The sequence below is a fragment of the Nomia melanderi genome, chromosome 8 (assembly GCF_051020985.1).
Source record: "Nomia melanderi isolate GNS246 chromosome 8, iyNomMela1, whole genome shotgun sequence".
NCBI lineage: Eukaryota > Metazoa > Arthropoda > Insecta > Hymenoptera > Halictidae > Nomia > Nomia melanderi.
Genome location: NC_135006.1, coordinates 6,106,930 through 6,125,399, shown reverse-complemented (window position 1 = coordinate 6,125,399; position 18,470 = coordinate 6,106,930). Strand labels below are relative to the sequence as shown.

Sequence of the window (18,470 nt, the reverse complement as noted above, 5' to 3'; positions counted from 1 at the left end):
GCTCATTGGAATAAAAATCAGTTTTACTTCGTTACAGGTAGGTCCAAATGAAAGATTGTCTTACTATTAATGTTTTATTTTCAAAGTAAATATACAATTAACAATAAGTAAAAAATTTCTTTTTAAATTCGTAAATTAATAATAACGTAAATAAAAAGCATAGTCGCGAAGAAAATCGTATGGCAACGGGTTAACCTTCATCCGCCCTTTAAAACTACCAGACGGATCAAATTGACCTATTTTAGAATTTTTAGTTTGCAAGTATTTAAATTATGACACGGCTTCCGCGAAAAATCGTAAAATAAATTTGTGTATTTGTACAGATACAACAATAATGGACCCATTAAACCTCCAGAAACATATTGTTCTAATTTTTACAAAAACTTAGAAATAAGTAACTCCAATTGCTCGGTAGTTTTAGTGTCCAAAAGAGTCACAGCATAAATTAATCTTGATTTGGGTCGAAAAAGATCCTAGGATCTGATCAAGGTTAATGATCCATAGTGCTAGCGGTGGAATAAAATTACGCCACAAATAATAACTATATAAATGTGATGGCGTGCAACAAAATTTTTCGGTTCGTTTTGAAAATTTGTTGGTCAGCCACTCGTTATTTAGCAAAGGCTCGAGGGAGAATGTGTCTGAACGCGCGAAACAATGGCGGCCGGAAGAATGGCGTGACACGGCGAAGCTCGGAATTTAACGGAGTAATCTCTGAAAATGTTAGCAGGCGGAAAGCGTAAAAGTAATTACACATCTCCTTGGGCTCCTTTTTTTGTCTGGAATGTTGGACTGAACCATTCGCCGCTGGGAAATAGTTCTTTTAACGGACTTTTCATTTTCTTCGTTGCCGAGAGCTGAACGTTGGTACGTGGAAATTTTACTTTGCGCCGGGCGCTCATGTTTGGGGACCGAATGGAGATTAAATTAGATGTGTGCTAGAAATGCAGAGAGGTACGTCGAATTTAAGGGTATTGGATTCTGTGAAAACCGTTGGCTACGTAAATTATGCGATTTTAAAAGGAATATGTGACTTCAGTGAATGTGAATATTGGATGTTTGATCTCTTACTTTTTCTGTGTTATTTTGATACAATAAACAATTATGAATATTCCGAGTATTATACATTATTCTAAATCATAAGTAAAAAATCGTTCGGAATACTGTTAACTGTACCTACTAATTTAATTTATTTTGTGAAGGTTATTGATCTGTAAAAGAATATATTTTCAAACCTCAATGTTTCCAAAATTACATACACGAACTTAAAGCATTATTAACTGTAAAAGAGACACTGTCAAAATATATTATTCAACTTTCGAAACCTCAGAGTCATATATTTACATTTTCAATTGCCAAAAAACTCGAAGCAATCAACTCACATAACTGACATTTGCCAGCATCAACTGACCACCACAAAAATCTTGAAATCTAACAATTTCTTCCGAACATCAACGCACGATTCAAAGATCCTGAGTTCCAACCACCGTGGAGATACTTAATGAAAACCTCCCCATAGACAGTCGGCAGAGTTTTAATTAAGAAACGCGGGTCGATGCGGAAGCGAGCTCCGGTTCTCTGATCGACATCTGCTCGTTTCTCACTTTCCGATAGCCACCGTGCAACCTTTAAATAAATTATTTCGCGACCGGTATGCACGCCAGCGGCAGAGGGAGTTCATAAATAACGCTGTCGTCCGAGGGCGAATACATTCATACGTCTCCGTGGCCATTGTCGGCGAAGAGTTTATCATTATTTATTACTCGAACATCAACGGGAAAGACCGGACCTCGGGAAAGTTATCGGGGAACCGGCATTGCGGTCGTAAAAACACGACTTCACGAATCGTCCATTTTTCTTCACTTCGCTTGTTTACCGACGCCCCATTTACAAGCTTCGAATATACTGGGTGGGCCGAAATTCGTGGTGCAAATCAGGTCAGGCAAATAGTACGGCTTAACTTTTTAGTAACTTTTATTTTTACGCTACCGTGGACGTGTGGTCTCACAGACTGTTATATATGTATAATAAAATATCGTAAATTTTTAAAGCAATGAAATTTTCGTTATATAGTTGATACTATTGGCATTTAGAGATATGTAACATACTGTCGACCGGCAAGTTTACGCAAGAGTTATCCCGTGTCACCGATTATTATTCCATAACTAAATGTGAAAGTGACACAATCTAAACAAACTTCAGAATACTTTATTTCTACATACTGAATTGAAATGAAACTTTAGATATGTTGTATAGAACTTTGAATATTTTGCTTTTGTAATATCCTATATTGCCCTGTTTTTTTTTCAAAAGTAGTTACAAATGTTGTGTTATACTGTTTTCCTGATAGAAATAGGCCCAAAGAAAACGTGTATGTACGGTTGCTTGTTACTATTTTAAGATTTTGTCAAGTATTGAAATAATAAAACAATGTACTGTAATGTGCGTTGGTTTTGAAAGGATTGAAGCTTCGATTTCGAGATAGTTTCAACTAAAAGGTAATTATAATGCATGTAAGTAATTGGTGACTCATTCTAATATTTCAAGCATTAACAATGTGGAACGCTATGCAAGTAGTTGATCATAATTTAATTGGCGTAATACAGTATCGTATAGGAGAAACATATTTCTAAACTGAAATAGACTGAGTTAATCCGAAACAAGGTAAATCTGATTAAAATTAGAACCTTCAATTCATCAGTAAATACTACTTGTTTTAGTTACTTTTATGTTAATTTAATAATTAGTATTCGATGACTAGTATTGCGTTACAGAGTTATTGAACATTCAGAGCTTTTAAAATTAAAAAAAAAGACATTGCTACTCGGGGTAGTTTTAAATCTAGTTTTAATGTACCATGAATTTCGTTTCGTCCACCCTGTATTTCGGCTTAGTCTGCTGATACAACGGTTCCGCGTGAAAACAAGAGTCGACTGGGATCGCGGCAGATCTCGATCACCGCGGATGCTTGTCGAGAGGAATTCACCGGAACGCGGATTTATAGGGTAATTTAATTTTGAAACAGGAACAAGGGTAATCTTGAAGTTTCTATGGTAACTGGGGATGTTTTCGAATTCTTGGGCGAATTTTCTGATCTGCGTACTGTTCACTGGTTGACTTTATTAATAAAAAATGGAGAAATATGTCTAGCATCGATTGAATTTGATGAAATGCGACGAGAATCTTTTTAACCCTTTGAGTGCTGAATACTTCTAGTCGAAACGTTCCGTGTGCTAAATATTCGTTTGCTCAACTGAAGATCGATGAATTATGTTGATGTATACAATTAATTACCTTGTAATTAAATTGTAATTGTAATTCCTCAGTTTCACCAAATTGAATGATACCATGGAACGCGTATATTAATCACGTACATTATAATTCACCATCACCATCACCATCACCACGTACGTGTGAGATTAAATAGATCAAAGAACACATACAGGCGCTCACAGTCCACAGTGATGACTTCCGCTAGGCGTGGAAAGCATATATGCTCCAACAGCACACAAAGGGTTAAACATTGTTGACGAAAATATTTCGTTCTATTGATTTTGGAATTTGAATTTTTTTGTTTGAACGTGATATATTTGGATTTGGATTTATTGAATATCGATTCTACATAGAAGAGTTCGAAAGCTAATTATCTCAGAAACAAAGTTCCCTATGGAAAAAGTCTTCCTCTACATTATCGCAATTTTTCATGTTGATTCACTTTACTCACAATTAAACCACATTTTCAAAGGCTTCCATGCATTTAAACCTTATGTTCCCTTATCACAAGAACAATATTTCATACGTTTTCAATAAAATGTAGATTCTTCACCGGTGCAAACATATATTGCAGATTTTCATGCATTTATGGGAACCTTGGAAGTATAAAATTGTACAAAACATGTATGGCGTGGAAACATATATAAAATGTTCAAAGTGTAGTACTTTCTGTAGTATTTATTAAGGAAAGCAATTTTCCATCGCAATCCTTGTTCTCTATTTATATTTTTAAACATTTCAGTCTTCTGTTGGAAGAGAGTGCAACTCAAAAAAATACGATTTTCGAATTTCTTTCTCTAAGTAATTTGACTAATAGAGTAACTAGTACAGTAAAAGCGAATACTATTCATCACCTTCATAAAGTATATTTATGTAATACTAGAATATTTGATTGATACCGACAATTAATACGTAATCCTTATAACAACGGTAACGATAAATCATTTTCAGTTTCTTCAAATACTCGGTACAATATTAAAGTAGAACTATTCTCTCTCGAAATCATTTCGTATATTTAATTCTCTGACATCAACAATTGCAAAGAAAGAAAGCTACAATCAGTAATTTTAACTGGTACCTACAATATTTGCAGCGGCAACGTCTATTCGCGTTCAAAACAACCTTCCTCCCCTTCCAAAAAAAAAAAAAAGAAAAGAAACAAAATCTGGTGCTGTAACTCTACTCCGCTAAGCGACCAATTCAAATTTGCATAAACCTCCCGAGTCCATTAATTACTATATATTTCAACGAATACATACTACACGCCTCTCACGCTTAAAAGTGTACAGGAGCAAGGGGATTATTCAACTCACGATGCTCAAGGTCGCCTCGGCTTTCGAAGCATGGTTATTATTGTTGTACGCCAATAATAACTATGCGTGGAAAGCCGAGACGGCCCAAGCATCGAGAGTGTTAAAGTCCCCTTCCCCTGTGCACTTTCAGCTTGGTGATCGTTGGGGTAATGTGAAAGCTGCATTGTAGGTAGTACTGTATACATACATACAGTATTCTCGCGATTAGTATATATGTATGTACCCGGTCCGATCTACAGGATGAGTATTTACCTGGTAGTTATTCCCACCATTGAGGGGCGACTCCTCTCTGTAAGCCAAGAAGTTCGATCGAACTGACGAAGTTGCGATGTATCGAACTCGTTCCTCCAGCACGCACGGCTGAACCAACCCTTAGGACCTGAAGGTGGTTAAAATAAACTGGTCGCTAAGGAGTTGGTCAGAGTAAACGAAGACAAGCGAGTAGTCTTCGAGCGAACGTGAACGAGAAAATACGTATCGAACTAAAGACTATATTGTACAATATTTGTATATAATTCTAAATAGAACTTTGAAAAGAGCGTTGAGAACACAATTATGTCGCGGGTGAGCACCTCTGGTTCCAACCAGCGCAACATTGGTATCAGAAGTGGGATTCGCAGCCACGCAAGTCCCACGAAAGATGTTCCTTCATCGTTGGAGAAGATGTTCGAAGCTCTCCAACGTAGTTTAAGCCAACAACTAAACGATCAACAGCGATCTTTCGAGGACCAGATGGAGAAGTGGCGGGTCCTATCTGAAGAGAGGGAGGCTTCCTGTAGGACAGCCCTGACAGCTCGTGAAGCTGCCTTAGAAGGAAGGGTTGCAGTGATGGAAGCGAACCAACAGGTTATCACGTCCACTATAGAGACATTAGCACGAAGGATTATAACAGTGACCTCATTCGTAAGTCGCGACTCTGTAACGGCAGATCCGTTCGGACTCGCGGTTCCAACTCAGCCAGCTCTGCAGTCGACTCCTCTTGTCGAAGACAACAGCGGACCTCGCGGCATACCGGATCTGAGATATGTCATGAGACCATCCGTTTTCAGTGGATGGTCTCATGAAAATTACACCGCGATCGTTTCGGCTTTGAAGTTCCGTTACGGAACGAAAAATCTAACAAATTTAAATTTCGTCCTATTTCAAAATTATAAACAGCAGAAAGGAGAGTCCATTTCCGATTTGACCAGGGAGATAGAGAGGTTGGCGCAGGCCGCCTTTTGTGAATGCTCTGCCGAGATCTGGGACAAACTGGCGGCCTCCCAGTTCGTGTCAGCCCTGGCCAATGAAGAGATGAAAAGATCGTTGAGAATCGGCAGGTTTGCATCTCTCAGAGCTGCCGTTATTCGGGCTCTGGAGATCGAAGCCGTCGAGAGTACTTCAGGGTTCACCGCTGATGAAGTGCGGATATTAAAATCTGTCCCTCGTGTTTTTGAGTGCAATGCGGCTCGAGAAGGCACCTTGCGGGATGATCGACCAGACATGACGAATAGAAGTCGAACCAGGTGGCAAGGTCCCTCGAAGAAGCCCGAGAAGCAGCCGAAGTGCTGGATCTGCGGGAAGATCGGACACTTCCAACGGGACTGCCGGCTGACGGAAGAGAAGATGGATTTCACGTGGACGGAGGAATGTCAAGTGGCGTTCGAAGCGCTGAAGAGGGCATTGGAGAAAACACCTATTCTGGAGTACTCTCGGATGGACGCGGATTTCGTTCTAGATACCGATGCTTCGAATTTCGCCATCGGAGCAGTCCTGTCACAAATGCAAAACGGAGTAGCGAGGGTCATCGCGTATTTCTCTAAGATGCTGGGGAAAGCAGAGAGAAATTATTGTATGACCCGAAAAGAACTTTTAGCCATAGTCAAGTCCGTAGAGCATTTCCATCATTACCTTTATTGACGGAAATTCCTTAGCCGCACCATTCATGCAGCTCTGACCTGGCTCCTGAATTTCAAGAATCCAGAAGGTCAAACCGCACGTTGGATTGAACGGTTACACGAGTACCAGTTTGAGATTAAACACAGAGTAGGCAAAATACATGGAAATGCGGACAGTCTTTCAAGAAGACCGTGTGGGAAACACTGTAAGCGTTGCTTGCGTTTGGAAGAAAAAGTGAATGCAAACGAACACTGTCTCCTCAGGACCACATACCGAAACGAGCAGCTAGAAGAGTGGAGAAAAGCTCAAGACGGAGATGATGAAATTAGCTTGATACTTTTGAAGAAACAAGAAGAAACGAAACCAAGCTGGCAGGAACTTTTGTCTTCCTCGCCGGAAACAAAATACTTGTGGGCAATTTGGATTTCCTGGAAATCAAGGAAGGTCTCTTGTGTAGGAAATGAGAATCTACCGATGGGAACCAAGTTTCTTGGCTTCTGGTTGTGCCGAAGAGCAAAATTGAAGAAGTTTTGAAGGAATGCCGCGACGCACCATCGGGTGGTCATTTTAGAATCAAGAAGACGCGTGCCAAAGTTCGTCAGAGATTCTTCTGGTTGGATCACCGGAAAGCCGTCGACAAGTGATGTCGACGATGTTATACTTGTTCGGCGAAGAAGGGCCCCAAAGAGGGGGGAATAGGGGCCATGAAGGTTTACAGTGTCGGTGCTCCATTTGAGAGGATCTCGCTTGACATTGTGGGTCCCTTGCCCAGGTCTTCGGCCGGAAACAGGTACGCGCTGGTTGTGATAGATTATTTTTCGAAGTGGCCGGAGGCTATTGCGCTACCAAACCAGCAGGCGACAACAATTGTTAGAGCGTTGTTGCAACAGGTGATCAGCCGGTATGGAGTGCCGCTATAGTTGCATTCTGATCAGGGTCGGAGTTTTAAATCTTTCATCTTCAAAAAACTGATGAAGATGCTGGGGATAAAGAAGACAGTTTATTTCAGAACATCAGAAAGACTAGGACGAATGGATTCCAACGTTTCTTCTTGCATATCGGACCTCCAGACATGAAATCACAGAAATGACTCCATCTATGGTTTTCATGGGCGGAGAAGAAGAAGATTTGCAAAAGTTTAAAAAATTGTCGTCCGCAAAGGGTCAATGCAATGATACCACTTTTTTGTAAGAGTTTTTTTGTAAATGAAACTTTTACTAATGCATTTGCGAGATTATTCTTATTAAAACAAGACCGAACATGACATACTTTAAGTCACAATTTACTAGAAGAAAATAAATTATAGTAATTTTTTAAATACGTTCCGAAATATATCGTGTTTGGTCTCGTTTTAATGAGAAAAACTTTACAATTCAGTTGGTACAAGAGAAAAATAAAAAAGTTTCTTTTGATTGTTTCGAAGGTTGGGCGTCTCTCGACAAACTAGAGCCCGGCTCTGATCTTATCTTGACTTCGAATCAACACCACTATATGATTAATACCCGAATACGTACATACAATCCCAGAATATCTCGAAAATATGATTCCGCATCCAAGAATAAACGAGTTCGAATACAATTCCCGATTCAGAGGGGCGTCTATAATTAAATCCCGCAAGGCTAATAATATAATTGTATCTGGTATTTCGGCTCGACATTTATTACGTCAGCCCGGTTCAACAGCCCGTAATTCCTTGGAATGGCGAGCCCGTCCATTTTTAGTCGGTATCTTCGTCGAAACCGCGGACGGCGGTTCATTTATCTTTGAATTATTCCGAGGACGCGGAACGCTGGCTCAGCGTCGTTCCTTTTCGCGTGAAAGCTTTAAGGATTTCGCCCTCGCGCGCGACGCTGTACGCGGCGCCCCCGAAATCGACAAAGCGACCCAGCTCGCTGGAATAATTCACGCCTAACCGCGAACTTCCTGCAGGATTACAATTTCCTGGCCCTCGTAACGCCACGGCTCTCTATATCCTCTTACCGTCCGTCCGTTCCGGCATGATTGCCTCCGGCGGTGGTTCCCATCGGCGATAGTGACCGCCTTAAACCGTCCCATTCGACGTCGGTGTGCTCCAGCCTTAACCCCTAATTGTGGCATTGTTTTAAAGGCAATGGATTTCCGAAATTTTGTTATCGTAACTGTATGAGGAGATTTTAACCCTTTGCACTCGACAATTTTTCACTAGAAATCTTCAACTGACAGTATTTCATATATTGATGCTTTTTGCAGAACTTAATGTTATATATCGAATTTTATGATTTTCTATGTCGAATTAAATGGTGACTGAGAGACACCTGTCGAGTGCAAAGGGTTAACACTAAATTTACGGACATTTATTCTACACTATTGTTCCTAGGAGACTATATGTTTGTTTATATAGATCGCGGAAATTAGAGCTTCAAGAACAAAGAATTGTAATGTGTATCGTAGAATTGCACGAATCAAAATCGATTTAAACTGTTACTAAATAATATTTAAAAAATTCAATATCCGTCAATATCTGAGGGGTCCGTAAATCTAGTGTTAAAAAATTCAATATCCGTCAATATCTGACGTGTTCCGTAAATTTAGTGTTAGACAATTCAATATCCGTCAAATTGACGGGTTCTGTAAATCTAGTGTTAATTATTTAGCTTGTTTTCTTGTGTTGTTTTACTTACAAGGGAACCTTTTCAACCAGCATACGCCGATTTTGATGAAACTTATACGAAACATAGTTTTCAAGCAAATATTTGATACGTTTATTCTTATCGGCCAACATCTGCTTTGAAGGGCTGGAAACACCCCTCAAAGTTGAGGATTGAAAGGATATTTTTTACAATATCTCTGAAACTAAGAGCTGTAGAAACAAAATTTTCTTTCTAAATTGATCTTAAAATGAACAATTTAGATTTCTTTCTTGTGCCCCCTAGTTTCAAAGATATGTAAAAAAATATATTTTCAACCCTGAATGCTAAGGAATGTTTTTACTTGTTTAGACTAAATGTTGGCCGATAAGAAAAAGTACGTGTCAAATATTTTCTTGGCAATTGTGTCTCACAGAAGTTTCATTAAAATCAGCGTGTGCTGATTGAAAAGGTTCTCTTGTTAGACCAAGTTGAATAAAAAATGAATTTTTTTAGTGACAAATAGCTGTAACGTGTGTGGAATATCGATATACAGAAAAACAGTAATTAAGTAGATCTTAGATTTTTGAACACATTATTTACGTGTATAATGGAAAAGATAAAAATGAAATGAGAATTCTCACAAAAAATGGGAAATAACGAACTTAAGAAAAAAACTAATGGTACTACAATGCCTAAACCTTTCGAAATAATTAATTTGATTGTTTCCTTTTCGGAAGATCGTTCATTCAATTTCTATTCTTTTCGACATAAGCGTGGATAATAAAGTGCTAAGAATCTACTATTAGACCAGTTTCCTACAGTTTTACTTCCTTCTCGAATACGAAATCAACACACATTTAACTCCTTGTCCTACAATATTGAATCAGACTCTCGATACAAATTTTCAACCGAATTCGACGAATCGAGATGACGCTTATTCTGTGTCTGCGTTTATTTTGAAGTCTGCTAATAAACAAGTAATATTTCATTTATATGAAAACTAAAAGAATTCTTCTCTTTTTTCACTAAATTATTAACGACAGAGTAGTTTTATCAAGCACAGTTTTGAAGGAAATCCCAGGACAAGAAGTTAATCGCGAATCTTTATTCAAACACCACGTTATACGGTCTCAGAGATTTCTAACCGACCTGATATTTATTCATTTCCGATCCCAGAGAGTGCGAGATCTCTCACGCCGCGGTTTGTTTCCATTTCAGGACGATGCGGGCACGGGTCACCGTGCGAGCAGCTCTGCTACGAGCTTCACGACGGGATGTACGAGTGTGACTGTCGGGACGGCTATATTCTTCATAAAAATGGATACAGTTGCGCCGGTGAGTAGACTCGCAAAGTTATCCTGCTGCCGTAATCTTGCCTAAACCGTGTTTCTCGTCCCTTTCTTCAGCGAATCTGTTTATCCGACGTGCCCCTTTAAAAAATGGTTTCCGGTAACTAAGTACTCGACGCCCCCAGACGCTAGATCGACTTTCACAAATTTTCCAGCGAGCTAATACGGCTTTCCAGCTATCTAACACGGTGTGCTTTATGAAATTCTATGGGAACATTACGATCCGGCCGAACTTCCGGCCGCCATTTGCTTAGGGAGGGAAAGGATTGAGTTAAGAACGGAAAATACGGCCCCGACCCCACTTCCGCTCGTGAATACGAGATTTTATGTCGATCGTGCTTTTACCTTTTCCCGTGGCTGTGGGAAAGTTTAAAAGGGGATGATTTGTGTTCGAAGGCGGTTATTGATCGAGCGATCTTCTTATTCGTATGACGATGTGTGTGGAATTATTTTTGTGAAACTGTGGAATTTTAGAGAATATTTATTTAACACTGGTGTTAGGATTTGTGACTTGAAGTAGCTAGAGGATTGCACAGGAAGAATTAACTTATTTTTGTTCGGGTGACGATAGACGTGGGAAAATCATTTCTGTGAAATTATTGAGTTTTTTGGAATATCTGGTCAATATTAATGTTAGAATTTGTGACGTGAAGTGATAAGAGAATTGCAGAGAAAATGTTTATTTATTTCATTCGTGTTTGCTGGTTTTTGTTGTGTTGTAAATCTGTTGTGTTGGCAAGTTATATAATCGTATTTCAGTTAGCATTCCTGTGGAATTGACTTTCTTATTTTGCGTTTCATAGATTTCCCACGGCTAAGTAATGAATTTTTAATTGTTGCTGGGAACGCGGTATTTCTTTCTCTTCGTATCGTAGGCTATTGATTTCTTAATCCTATAATTGGATGACATTTTAGTTATAATTTCACTATTTTCCAGCCGATTTGTCGTTTCCCGTATCCTCTGCAGCTATTAAAACGATATTCTCATGCTTCGTGGGCAGGTTGATCCTTTCACAGAGCAAGAACAAATTTAGAATGTCGGGCAAACTATATTGAAGTTTATAATAAATCAAAATCGTACAATACATTTTTACTATGTCGATGATTATAATATACAAAGTATACAACGTTAATATATTATTATTATTTATATAACTAATACCTCTAAAATAAAAAGCTAAAGTATCATATGTTTCGCATATGTTAAACATCTATATTATTTCTGCTGGCATTAAAAGAAACAAAAATTAATTAATTTTTGGATAAATCCGCATATTGATTTCAACATGTACATCTGGTAATAAAAATATCCTTACAAAATTATTTCAAGTATCACCTCAAAGTCATCATTTTTTCTATATCATATATCATACATTTTCATTACTCTCGTATTATGCGTAACATTTATGCACAGCATATTACGATTACATAAATCAGATACTAATCAGAAAATAATATTGAACTAACTAAAACAGAAAAGTCCTGTTAATTCCCAATTCGTTGGTATCGTTTTACCGATATCGTTCTCACCGACTAATCCAATCGATAACACGTTTAATAGTATATCGATTAACATTTGAACATTTATTCGTCGCTCGGAACGCGATCGCATTTAATGTACTATTGTGAATGATTAATTTAGTAAATACAAGCTTGAATCAAAATTAGTTATCGTTCAATACTCAATGCCAATAAAACAAAGTAAAAATACAAGGTTCCACTATCATTAAAAAAACATCAGGTTCTACTGTCTCATGTCCGAAACACTATCAAAACGCCTGTAACAAACTTCGGGAAAAATAAGTTGCGAGAGGAGACCCTGTCAGTGAATTTTTAACCCCCCAACGTGTTTTTACTTGTCGCGAAATGGCGGCGGATGTCTTCCCGGTTGCAGACATGTATCCGTGCGGGGGTGGGAAAACGGACCTTGGAGTCCGTTCGAGCGCGATAAACGCGCAATCCGACGTTCAATTTCGAGCGGAGCCGGCCTCCAGCCGCCAAGACACCTTCCTCCCTGTTCCACTTTCTTTTTTCACTTATCTCCGAGTCGACGCGTCGCGATGCGACGCTACCAACGGCTGAGATTCAATCTCGGCCCGTCAAAATCGCCGCGCTCGACCCACGACCCGATCTAAATGGGGTACTTCGTTCGCGGAAATTGCTTTAAGCAGTTTCCAATTGCGTGCGCCAGGTTTCGATGCTTCTGCACAATGACAACACTTCGTTACTTTCGTATTTTAAAACCTTGGCATGTTCTTGGGACTTTAATTTCTTCAAATTTTCGACTATTTTGGAACTGTAAATATATATGTACTGACGAGGACGTGGGAGAATTTTTATCTATAAGCTGGTTTCTAGAAAGAGTAACATGCTTTAAATAATTTCGATGGTTTATTTGGATGTCTACAAAATGAATTTATATTTTGAAATAATTGGAACTTGAGTTCGAATGGAAATAATCACGCCCTTCAGCAGTTAGAAATAACAGAATATTTTGACAAAGACTGAACGGTTTTCGAAACGTTAAAAGAAAAACGAAACGGTCAACAATTTCCAAAAGTTAAGTAAAAGTACATTTTACTTAATTCTGTTCTATTTTCATTAATATGAAATTAATCACTTCAACATTAAAGTTCAACAGTCACATCTACTTGAGCATATTACAAATATATCAATAAATATCTCCGTCGTTCCCTATTCCGTCAATCCCGTATCACATAAATCACATCTGTTAATGAACATCTGTATTCATGTATTTTTTCCAACCATAAGACAGAAACCTTCAATCTAAACAATCTTCATCCCGTTCACCGATGCAAAAATTCAGTGTTCGGTCCACTGGAGAAACAGTGGAAGCTTTGTCGAAATTGTTCTTTGCCCGCCAAACCAGAAGATGAATTTCTGCGGGGGACGGTAAAACGAATCGAGGGGCCGGGTGGCGAAACCAAACTTTGATGGGAGGTTGTTCGCGCGTGAACGGCGCGGACCATTTTGCGCACGGTTGAGAAACCGCGACGCGTCACGCGGCGTCCGCTTCGGTGGGCTTCCGGTCCTCTGGCAACTTATCGGAAGTAGTTAGACCTGGAACGCTATCGTGATCTTCGGAGCGGGAGGATCGTGCTCGTTCGATTCGAAAACGAAACGTTGCATCGCGTTTTCCGTGAACGTGTCCATCGATGCGGAGGGCAATTGACTGAGGGGGTTTCAAGAGACTTGTTCTATGCATAGGTTACTTTTTGATGAGTAAAGTTGAAGAAACGTTTGCTTTGATTTTGAAGAAATGAATAATAATGGGTATATATAGAGCGTTAAAAATGTAGAGCGATCGTGACATGGCGCGTGCAATGATTTTAACATCAAAAATGATAAGTGGTCAATTGTGTGGCTTATACAATTTGAATAGAATATATTTAGGTATGGCGATATGTGTTATATCTATAACAATAGATATCGCTGTGTTCACAAAAGGTTGGTTAATTGTCTATTAAAATTGATAAAGTTCAGTTGAAATTTTGTACAAAATGCAATACCATCCCCTTTGCTCTTCCACATTTAACTATTACTGTTTCACGAATATTAATGACATTACAAAAAATATATTTAAAATACTCCGAAACAGTTACACACACAAGCAAAAGGCGACGAAACATTATCGAACAAAACAGATAACAAGTTCAAATGCACTGGGAAATAATCCATTCAAACGAAACTCGTTCCTAATCTTTGTCAAAAAATGCTGCGCGAAATGTTTTGCCCTACCCGATACTTTCAGAACTTTGTTAGCTGTGGCGCCTATATTATTAGAATAAAATTCCGTCCACCCCCGCTCGGAACAGAGCCCGTAACGCACATATTATTCCGATCCTCTGCCACGGCTCCTTTTTCCCCGTTCCTCGTAGACGAGCCGCGCATAATGCATACGAGGCTGCAGAAGAGGGCCGGGGAAGGGTGAGCATTGTTAAAAACACCGTCGCGCCTGGCAAGTATACGCTAATAACATCGTAGAGGTCCGGCGGGACCGGTAAATAGAGCAACACGCGGTCTCGTCGAGAGGCCAAGTGGCGGGCGCAACGGTGCATTGTTCGCATTTCGACTGTACCCCGTACAACGGCCGCGACATCGAGGCAACGCTCTCTCATTAGCAACCGCCGCTATATCATTTTTCCTGTTTTCCTTCGACCAGCGAATTTTTCTGATCGAACAACAACGGATTGACTTTTGATTTATCTGATCATCTAAAGTTTCGAATGTGGAACTGTAAAATGGATATTTCATTCTCATAGCTGTTTTTAGTGGATTGATTGATTTGGATTGATGAATTTGGAATTTTTGTTGATTGGTAATGGCTATTCAGTGGATTTTGATGAAGTTTATTGAATTTTAGATAATGTATGAAAATGGAAATGAGAATTTTGTTTCTTGCATCTACTTAGATGGGTTTATTACTTTTATTTATAATGTTCGTCATTTTTATTTTATTTTCTATAGTTGATTTAAGGAAGCAGAAGATTTTAGTGATTACACTGCTCAACACGATTTTTATTACAGAAGGTTTAATGAATGATTTTAATATAATAGTATGCCTCATGTTGAATTTGAATATGCAATCCGTTTTTCTTCATCACCCACATTCTTCTCTCCTGATGTACAATGCTTCCGCCTCCGGTTTATACGCGTGACATTGAGCATCATCGTCGATACCTTATGTTCCGTGTAACTACTTTTCACCCTCAATTGAAAACCAATTGTATTACGGAACTTTTTTCAACTCACTTCGCAAGGTAGATGTCTGTTGTATCGAGTGCTGAAATTATATTTTCTCCTAGACGCTTAGTCTTCAAAATAAATTTAAAAAATATTTACAAAAATCGGTGCGTTCTGGGTGCCGTTTTGCCTTTCATCATTGTTTAAACATGTTTAAATGTTTATAATGTTATCCAAATGTACACCATTGTGTTTAGAGAGATTTATAGAATAGTACTGTGCAAGGAAAGTTTGAAAAATTTTCATAATTAAGACACGGCAAATGCTCAGCTTTGAAAAATTGAGAATTTCTTAAAAATTGTTTTTTTTTCAGAAACCGTGAGTGATAGAGAAACACGAATTGCATATTCGAATTCAGCATGACTAATACTACTAAGATCATTCATTAAACTATCTCTAACAAAAAAAAGAAGTTAAATTTTGTAGACCAGTGCCAGTATTTCGTGAGATGGGTCTTTTAGAAGACACTAAAGTCTACTTTATTTTCTAACGCAATTTACAATAATTCTTGACTCCTATTGTAACAGTACAATTTTTTCAGAAGACTCCATCAGCATGTAACAAAAGACCATTCCATTTAATACAAAAGTTTTATTCAAATTTCTAATTGTATTCCGAAAATCCCCAATGTACAGTCACTATTATCACAGAAATGTAGCGTACACGCTGCGAATGTCGTGCAAAAGTTCCCCATTGCAGCATTAAAACGCGAGCGAAACGAATGACAGGACTTACCGTCGGACCTAATGTGTACTCTAAAAATTTGCTATTCGCTTTCCCGTGCCGCTTTGTGCGGCGTTGAATAGCCAGCCGCGTATGCACAGGCGATACAAGGTTAGTCCAATATGAGAGTGGCGCGGCGCGAAACGCAGTCGAGGCGATAAAGGGGCAATCATCGTATATACAGGGTGTGTCGGTTCGGGCAGTACAATCAGGCATGAGTGAATTCCTTATGAAAAAATTAGCGGGGAACGTTGAGTAACGATTTTCCATTTGAAACTTCGTTTACACCTGGTAACAATGCAATTGTATTCTCGTCTTTCTAATCACGCAAACGTTGACGCGCAGATGATTATTAATTAATGTTTTTGTTATATGATTCGACTAACGATTTCAGTTTCTTTGTAGCTTATTTAATTACTTTTTGGTTTTAGACAATAATTTTGTATAATGTTTGTAACAGTTTTGTTGTACATAATAATGATTATTATTATTATCATTATAGAGGCTTTAAGAACTTTTTATAATTATAACATGTAAAAAACAAATTACATGAGAAGATGCTATAAAAGAATCAACACCATATATTCTTTATACATATTTTTTAGAAATAAATAATTCAGCATGTTCAAAGGTTTTCGGCCAGAGTATTTAAAAAGGATATAATGTTTGCCTTTTAATATAATAATAATTCAATGTATAATACTTAACATATTATATTTACTATTTTGTAACCATACCCTTTGCATTAATTACAGCGGTACATCAATATGGTATAGACTTAATTCCAAAAACAATCTATATTTTATATTATTATAACATTGTAATAACTATATATATAAAATGAGAAACTTAAATTTCTCGTAAACAAGGCCTCAAATGGGAAAGTGTTACCTTACATTTCTGATTTATTTTTTCACGAGAAATCCACCCACGATAGATTATACTACTCAAACTGACAGCCTGTATACGTTGCGAACGCATTTTGCGCTGCTAAAACGATCGCTTATCAAAGCGTGCCGCTGCCATCTTTCCCCGCTTACTCAAGATACTCGAATGCCTTTTCGACGGGCCGGTTTCAAATATGATCCATCCATCTTTCCATCTTATCTGCTGGCTGAATCGTTCTTTGCACAGCGAGCGCACTTTTCCACGCGAAACGGGTTTTTTGATAACGGAGATCGCGATTTGTTGATTCGAAGGGTCGGATATTGAACGGGGTAAATGCACGAATCTATGAATTGGAAAAGGGATTGGAACTGAGGATCGAAAATTTGAAAGTAATTGTGAAAAATAAAACTTTATTTTCTGTATTTATATTTCAGAAGAATGTTCTCTCTTTACAATATCAATAATAGAATTCCCTTTCCCGTAGTGTTCCAAATTTTTGAATTTGTAGTTACTACAATTATGAAGGCGCTCTTGTGAAAATTACCTAAATATGTTCATTGATTAATCAAACTTCATTAACCACGTTCCTGCGAGTTCCGTAAAATATTCAAAGCGAGTCATTTTCATTATTCAATAGTTATGAATATACTGAAGCTACCGTACGCACAGTACAGCCGCCTGTGGACTAAACTCCAAAAGTCGACTGTTCACATAACGAAATTTGAAGGTTACCAATGTGTTACTAAGTACTTCCTGCTATACAAAATGATGTTCATTTCAAAAGTAAAATTTTTGTGCAAATAAATTCCGTTTCTTTATTTATATAACGTTGGAATCGAAACGCAAAATATTCATTGTCATTTAAAAAACTTCATAATATTCCCATAATGTAAAAAAATATAACCACCATATGCTTAGCTCTATACCTTACAACTTCTGTCTAAAATATTTTTTTTATATCACTCATACTTTTTAAGTTATTGAGTTTTGTCCAGCAAACTGATTTCTTCCCTTGCAATCATCGAGAAGATACATGAGTTTTTCAGAGAAATTACTAAATAACCTGATTTAGTAATATACTAACTAAATTATAATCCAATGAAAATCTCAATAAATACACTTTCATAATATCTCCAGATGAATAAAAGGAAGTCAATTTGATTGTTCGGTAATTCCAGTGTTAAATTTCAGATTTTACAAAATTAAATTCAACCTCTGAACAAAATTGTCCCAGCAATATTGTTTAATATATTATATTTAATAAGGAACATCAAACAAATTCCCGAATAGGTCTGTAAAAAGTAAAAAAACTGATAATTACATAAGATATACAAGGTAAACAAGTACCACTGCATAATGTTGCACGTACAAGACTAGAACGCAAAATTCATTTTTGCCCGTGGAACTCAGCTCGTCAGTAACTCTCCTAAGTCTGGCCAAGCCAGACTCCACTGAGGGCCTTACGGTCTTGTCGCAGCTAACCCATGGGCATAATCTCGAGACAGTACCCGACCGAGCTCAAAGCTCTGTAATTCCGATGGGTTACAGTTTAATCTCCATCAATTCGCGCCACTGGCTCGTGTTCGCGAACTCGTATCCCCTGAACTTCTCTACCCTTAGCTTCACGATGTCCATGCGAACTCGCGATTCGTTGTATCTTGTCTGGCAACTGA

General features: G+C 38.1%; 1 protein-coding gene across 4 annotated transcripts in view; it reads left to right on the top strand.

The window, feature by feature from the left end:
- LOC116426547 (pikachurin) overlaps positions 1-18,470 on the top strand; it is a 294,970-nt gene that overhangs the window by 78,097 nt on the left and 198,403 nt on the right. For 3 of the 4 annotated variants that reach the window (XM_031975635.2, XM_076370219.1, XM_076370218.1), the window contains exon 3: positions 10,292-10,408. The exons of the other annotated variant lie outside the window; for it this stretch is intronic. In XM_031975635.2, the coding sequence (XP_031831495.1) occupies positions 10,292-10,408 (117 nt within the window). The remainder of the gene's footprint in view (positions 1-10,291; positions 10,409-18,470) is intronic. 4 annotated transcript variants of the gene reach the window in all.